The sequence below is a fragment of the Vigna radiata genome, unplaced genomic scaffold (genome assembly GCF_000741045.1).
Source record: "Vigna radiata var. radiata cultivar VC1973A unplaced genomic scaffold, Vradiata_ver6 scaffold_377, whole genome shotgun sequence".
Lineage (NCBI taxonomy): Eukaryota > Viridiplantae > Streptophyta > Magnoliopsida > Fabales > Fabaceae > Vigna > Vigna radiata.
This window is the reverse complement of record NW_014542545.1, coordinates 166,579-173,785: the sequence shown is the minus strand read 5'-3', so window position 1 is coordinate 173,785 and position 7,207 is coordinate 166,579. Positions and strand designations below refer to the sequence as shown.

The window sequence follows — 7,207 nt, the reverse complement described above, 5'->3', positions numbered from 1 at the left end:
CAAATCTGTTTTTATTCATATTTCTAGTGTTTTAAGCTTTGTAGAAGTTTTTCTATTGTATTGGATTGTGTCAAAGTGATAGCAACTCAAATGCATCACAGAAATGCAAAATGAGGAATCAAGTTCCTTAAAATTTGATTTCAAATTCTGCATCTGAATTCTTGCTGGTTTGATCATGTGCACACTCTTTTTGGCAAATTTTATTGATTTTAGTGCTCGAGACAAGTGTATTTGATGCATTCATACATGTTTCAAGTGCTAACAATCACAAATTATCATTGCATTTCAAAAAGAGTAGTTTAGCTGATCATATTTCTACTTTCATCACAGTTTCTATTTATTCAAAGATGTGCATTGTGCTTGTTGTCCTTATGTCAGTTTAGGTCCTTTACATTCTGCTAGCTAGATATAGTCATTTAGGACTTCCCTATGCTTTAACTAAACCAACCAGCTTTGCATCCAATGGTAATCAATGCTACAACAGTTTTTGAATGCATTTTTCTGCATTTTAAGCAACTAATACTGTCATTTTCAGAATCCCTGTGTTTTTGTACTATTTGAAAGATTGAGCAAGTGTATTTGAACATTAGAAATGTGTGTGCACTGTTGAATTGGTCTTTTGCCAGCCTTTATGCAAAATCACAGTTTAAGCCATCAAATTTTACTCAATTTGGAACTCAACTAGTGAAATCTTGATCTGGACCTTGTCTTGGTTGTTTAATTGTTTGCACACATTACAGTTGATGATTAAAACTTGCTTGAAGTTTCATATGCACATTTAAAACACTTCCATTGAATTTAGCCACTGCAGTTTCCAATCTTTTGCCACATTTCTCAAATCTGATGCAGTATAGGTGCATTTCTCTGCAATTTTTAGCTCCAACTACCATGTTTTGTTGAATCTATCCATTCCAGTGCAATTTCAATGTGTATGCAAGTCCATTTGGTCAATTAAAATCTGAAGTTACTGTAAGCTCATAAAATATATCATTGGGCAATGCTTTGGTGAAAATGTCTACTAATTGGTGCTTAGTATCTACATATTATATTACATTGATTTGTATTGAATATATATCCTCTCTGCGATGTCATATTGTACTTGATGAGCACTAGCGACTAGTGATTTAATTATAGTTCTAACTTTCTCAACACCCTTCATCATCATTGCACCTCCTCCTGATACGTGTAACAACATTCTGGTTTTTCGCCTTAAACCACTATAAAACATATTAAGTTGAGCTACTTCATCAAATCCATGGTTGGGACATTTCTTGAGTAAAGCCTTGTATCTTCCCCAAGCTTCACTGATTTTTCATCCGTGCTTTGAGAAAATGTTGCAATAACAGATTTGGCAGTGATGTATTTAGATGGAGGAAAGAATCTAGCCAAAAGCTTCCTCTCTACATCTTCCCAACTTATTTAGCTTTGGTTTGGATGAGATTGTAACCATATTTTGGCCTTTTCTACAAGTGAAAATAGACATAACTTGTGGTAAACAACTTGCTCATCATCAGAATGTAAGGTTCCACGCTATTCATAGAATATGGCCAAGTGATTAAATGAGCCTACTTGAACTAATCTAGCAAATTGATTTGCTGTTATAAGAGAAAGTAGGGTGATGAATCATTACTATTCATTTAGCTTTTCACACCAAATTATATTAGTGAATTGTGTTTAATTCTCCATTATTGTCTCATTTTAACTAATTGGGATTAATTTGATCAGCAATTCATATTTTTAATTAATTTGGATTATCTGAATCTAATTATTCTCATTATTAATTGCAGGACAATTTTAGAATTATGATTAGGACTTCAAGAAGGTTGCAACACCATTTAAATTTGTTTTGTAATGTAAATTACTTTAGTTTTGGGCCAGATTTGACTTTTGGGCCTAATTTTGGTGAACATTTTAAGAGAAGCCCATAGTAAGGGCATTTTCGTAATTTGGGGGTTTTAAAATCCCAAATCAGATATCATTTGCTTTCTCCTCCCCTCATTTTCGTTTTCCAGCCCTAGGTCTTGGAGCATTGGTTTGTTCTTCCACCCCCCTTTGGGGGTTTTAGGTTCTTTCTTTTATTCTTGTTTTATGTATTGAATTCGTTTTATATTTCCATGGGTAATTTCGTTTTTGTTTCTAATTGTTTTTTCTATTCCATGCTTGAGTTCGTTTTTGCAATTGGGTTTCCTAAATTTGATTTCAGTTCCAATATTGCTTTCTATTGAATTCCGTTTTGCAGTTCTCATTTCGTTTTCCAGCTATTAATTTGTGCAATTTCATGTTCAGACTTAGGTTGTATGCGTTTTAATTATGTTCAGTTTTTCCTTGCTGTAATGCTTTCTATTCCCACTTCGTTTTGCTCTTTTAATCTTAAACAAATATTTCTTGACTCAAATCCTCGACAACGACGCCAAAAACTTGTTACGTTCCTAGTTAACAACACCAGAAGTAGCCAATAGGTATATTGGGTTGATTGTAGTAAAAACGTGTCATATCCATAAGGATTTGGAAGAAATAACAGTGTTATGATCAGTTTGATCTTATTTGAGACTATTTTTGTGTAAAAAGTGTAAGTATGAAAGTCAAGAGTATTGTCACTTTAATTTAGAAATCGCTTTAAAACCGTGTTGGAGTCTATTTCACAGGCGCCTTCTCTTTTCTCTTAGATATTCCTTCAAGTCTATATCTTCTAGTGATCATGTCTTGGAAGTGCTCTTTATGGTACTATAGGTTCATCCGGTACTTAGAGACTAGTATTTTGCCTATTATTCAGTATGAAACATGACAGTGACTACATATGAATCTCCTACATTACAAATAAGACTCTATTCCAGTTGCCCATCCTTGGCCTATTTCATCCAGAAACATACAGGAAAACTGATTAGACACTACTCAAGAATAACTTCTGCTTAATCTTAAGCTAGTTAAATATGATAAGTGATCAATTCATCCCATAATAAGGAATAAATCAATTATCCACTTTAAATTAAATGAAAACTGCGTAATGAGAGTATCACCAAATACAAGAGAGTTTGAGTCTACGACATCATGTTCCAACATAATGAAGGTTTAGCTCCTCATGAATATAGGAAGAAAGTACAACCAAGGAGGAGGAAAACATCTCCTAATCCCCTAAGAATGTGTCTATGAATTACAAGGATTGAGAGACTCACCAGAGCCTCTCTCTAAAATCACCCTAAGAAGGCTAAGATCAAAGTCTTTTCTCTCTCTAGTTCTCTTCTACTTCACCTCTCTTTAAATTTGACTAGAATGTTCTATAAATAGACTCTCACATCACTTAGGTGGTGGCTCATCGCTCAAGCGCTGAGGTTTTCTTTCCTTTGTAGGTTTCCTCCATGGCTTAGGCTATGAATTCTTAGGCTAGGTTGTTCAGGGTTGCTTAATATTGAACCATTCTTCTAAGGCTCAAGCTCCAGCTCATGGCTCGAGAAAACCTTCATGAATGGGTTTGTCGTGGCAAGGCAAATTCTTCTAAAATGGTTGAGTTTCTTCTTCTTTTCTTCAATTTGCAAAATTTAAGAAAAATGTCAATAGACCGTGGTTATTTTGGCTATTGATAGTGTTTTTTAGGCACTGTCTATTTCAGCGTTGTCTATTAATAGACAATGCTACTGAAAAAGGTGTTGTCTATTAATGATTGCCAATAGACAACGCTTATCTGAAAAAATATTGTCTATTGATAGACAATAATAAACAATGCTTTTTTTGAATAAGTGTTGTTATTGACAATCATCAATAGACAACATTTTTTTAAAATAAGCGTTGTCGATTGGTTTGAATTTTTTGTTTAATAATTTATTTAATTTTTTAATAGACAACACTTTTTTAAATAAGCACAATCTATTTGCCATAATTTTTTAAAATAATTTATTTAATTTTTAATAGAATGCTTAAACACTCTATATTAGTTTGAATATTTTTGTAATATTTTATTTAATAATTTATTTATTTTTAAAAATATTTTTTAAAAGATTTGGGCGTAACAATTATGAAATTGGTATTCACTGAGTTATCTATCATATCAAATTTCTTGATATTGACACCTCCATGAAAATATTATGCCATAATCAAATTATTAAAGGGATGTATAAAAAACTAAAACTGGCCACAATCTATAGTTACCGTAATTCATCAATATCATACACATATTTGATAACAATAGAAACTATAAAATTATCTCACAATTATAATAACATATTTTTGTAAATAGACAACCTTATTTGAAAAAACGTTGTCTATTGATAGCTAACAATAAACAATGTTTTTTTAATATGCGTTATCTATTGACATCCATTAATAGACAATGTTTTTTTAAAGGTTTAAACCCCTTTTTGGTCCATAAGTTATAAGCGGTTGTTCAATTTAGTCCCCACTTTTAAAATTGTCAACGTTTGGTCCCTAAGTTATAAAGGTTGTTTCAAATCAGTCCCTACCGTTAAAGGTGTAAGAACGACGTTAAATGTTCGTATGATGTGGCAAAGAAGTTATGAAATGTGGCAAAATGATGGCAATGGGAAGCCATATAAGAAAAAACATTGGAATAAAAATTATATATTCGTGATGGTGGTGCTTGCCCTAACATATTCATGTGGATGGAAGGAGGTTAGGTGAAGGATTTGAGCTGAGGTGAAGGATTTGGATGGTAAAAGTTCTTCGTTGTAAGACATCAACATCTGTTCTTGGGTGTTTCCTTCGTTTGAAGTGTGTGCCNTAANGTAAGGAAGTTGNTTTCTGTTTTGTTAGGTGNGTNCCNTAACCTCAGGATCTGGTNTTGGGGTNTTCTTTGTTTGGGGTTCTTTTTGGGGTGTTCTCTGTTTGGGGTTTCTGTTTTGTTCTTGGGTGTTCTCTGTTTTGGTTTCTTGAGCTGGACGAAGTATTATTGTAGTTTTTCGAGAGGCAATGACAAAGAATCAGTGTTCCTCGTGCTCATGGGGGAGCTCTCATGGTGCTTCATCATCAAGAGGAATGGTTGGCAGCGAAATGTGCTATTGTGGAGAGCTTGCCGTATTGAGAGTGGCAAAAACTCCTAAGAACCAGGGNAAGCATTTTTGGGGNTGCCCTAATTANAGGCGNAGTNGTTATGAAGAAGTGCGAGGATGNAATTTCTTCAAATGGCACATTGAAGATAATGGAGATGAAAGGGATACTACAATTGGATGGCAAAGGAGAAAGATCATTAATTTGGAAAGATCACTTTTGGTTTGTCAGAAAAGGGAGAAGGTCTTAATATCAATGTTATGCATGATGGGGTTGATTATCATCATCCTTGTATGTCGTATGTTTTAATTTTGTTGAAGTGGTGTATCTGTCACATTTGTTATGAAGAACTTGGTTATATTGTAATGAATGAGATTAAGGTTGTAATCAGATTGTTGGTTGTAATGAGGTTGTAATAAATGAGATTGAGGTTGTAATGAACTTGGTTATATTTTGTTACTTTAACTTGGTTATATTATAATGTTTCTCACTTTAAGTTGATGATATCAGAATATGCTTCCATAAACTTGTAAAGAGCAATGTAAAGTACAAAGTAATTGAAATATTATAATCAGAATCTGCTTTCATGATCAAAATGACAATATAAAAGTCAAAGTAATATAAATTTGATGTTCAAGGTCAAATTACAAAAAGCAATCTAAAGTGCTCATGATGTTAAGAAATAACCCAGACCAATCTAAAGATGTAGCTGTTGTTAACCAAAAAACATCTGAAGTCAACCAAAATACATCTGAAGTGAACCAAAATACATCAAATATCATCCAAAATACATAAAACATGATCCAAAATACATGACAGCCACATATCCAAACTACAAAGTAATACAATCTAAATTGCTGCTGTTGTTTGATCTGGCTGGGTTTGTTCAGTAATCTCACTTCCTTGAGTAGGGTGTAGTGTAGCTTCCTGGTGTGGGGTAGGTTCCTAGTCTGGTACAGGTTGCTGGTGTGGTGTACCTTCTTGGGGTTGCTGGTGTGGTGTACCTTCTTGGGGTTGCTGTTGATTTGCTTGAGGGCAGTTACATCTTCTATGCCCTACTTGTCTGCATATGGAACATTTCTTAGGAATTCCTTTTTGTCCAATTTGTGTATCATCCTTCCTTTGCTCCCAACTTTCAAGTCTTCTTTTCTTTCGTGGTCTACCTGGCAAGACTCTTTTTGGTGGAGGCTGAATATTAGGTGTTGAAGTCCTTTGCCATAGATGAGGACCATTCAGAGGGAAAATGATTGGGTTGTATGTTTCTTCATATGTGCAGGCTCTAAACCAAAGTGGTAAGTATTCTTCAGGATTGATGTTGAGAAACCTCATGGTTGTGAGTGCATGGCAGCAAGGTATTCCTGTTATTGTTCACTTTCTGCAGGTACATTCTCTTTTTTCAACATCAACCACATACTTCTCAACAACGATGGATGTATGGGTGATCTGAAATATTTGCATCCCTGACCAACTGCCAAATGGTAAACAATTAATGTTAAGAACAAGACATAACTATTTAGACCAAATGAGAAGTTTTGATACCTAGGAATCCAATATTTTGTCTTCTCTAACTCCTTCTGCAGTCTTTTTCTAATCTTGGGGCAAATGATACCTTCATATCTACTGATCTTTTCTCTATTGGATGCCCACCTGTTCATCAAGTACATTCGAATTTGTTCCAACATTGATATTATTGGTTTTTCCCGTGCATCTAAGATCACATTGTTAAAACCTTCAGATATGTTGTTGACAAGTGTGTCACAAGCAGGTCTTCCTGTAAACCTGGATCTAGACCAATGTCTGCAAAAATATAAAGTTAAACATTTACATAAAGTTAAACATTTACGTCAAGTTAAACAACATGTTATATTAAAGATTTGAATGCGTCTAGATGAACTTGCCTTGGTGGAATTTGTACCAAGTATTTAAATGCGTCTAGATTAACTTCCTTCATCTGTCTCATTATTGACTCCCATGCTTCAGGGGTTGTTGATACCGCAGCCTTCCATAGTAATTGTCTGAGGTTTAAGCCAGGAAACTTCTTTCTAAAATTTATAAATGTGTCTGAAATAGTAACGCTGGTCCACATCAGGCAATAGACTTTGTAAAGTTGGCAGAAGTCCCTATTCAAACAGGGCATGAATATTAAATTTCCTTACTTTCTATGGTTTACAAAGTAATGAATAAAAGGGTTTTCTGGTACTTACTTTTT

At 34.1% G+C, this 7,207-nt stretch overlaps 1 protein-coding gene across 1 annotated transcript; it reads left to right on the top strand.

Moving 5' to 3' along the window:
* Nucleotides 1-4,920: 4,920 nt before the first annotated feature.
* LOC106780199 lies at nt 4,921-6,083 on the top strand. Its single transcript, XM_014668459.1, has 2 exons — nt 4,921-5,241; nt 5,958-6,083. Exons 1-2 carry the CDS (start codon nt 4,921-4,923, stop codon nt 6,081-6,083), a joined length of 447 nt encoding a protein of 148 aa, XP_014523945.1.
* Nucleotides 6,084-7,207: the final 1,124 nt, after the last annotated feature.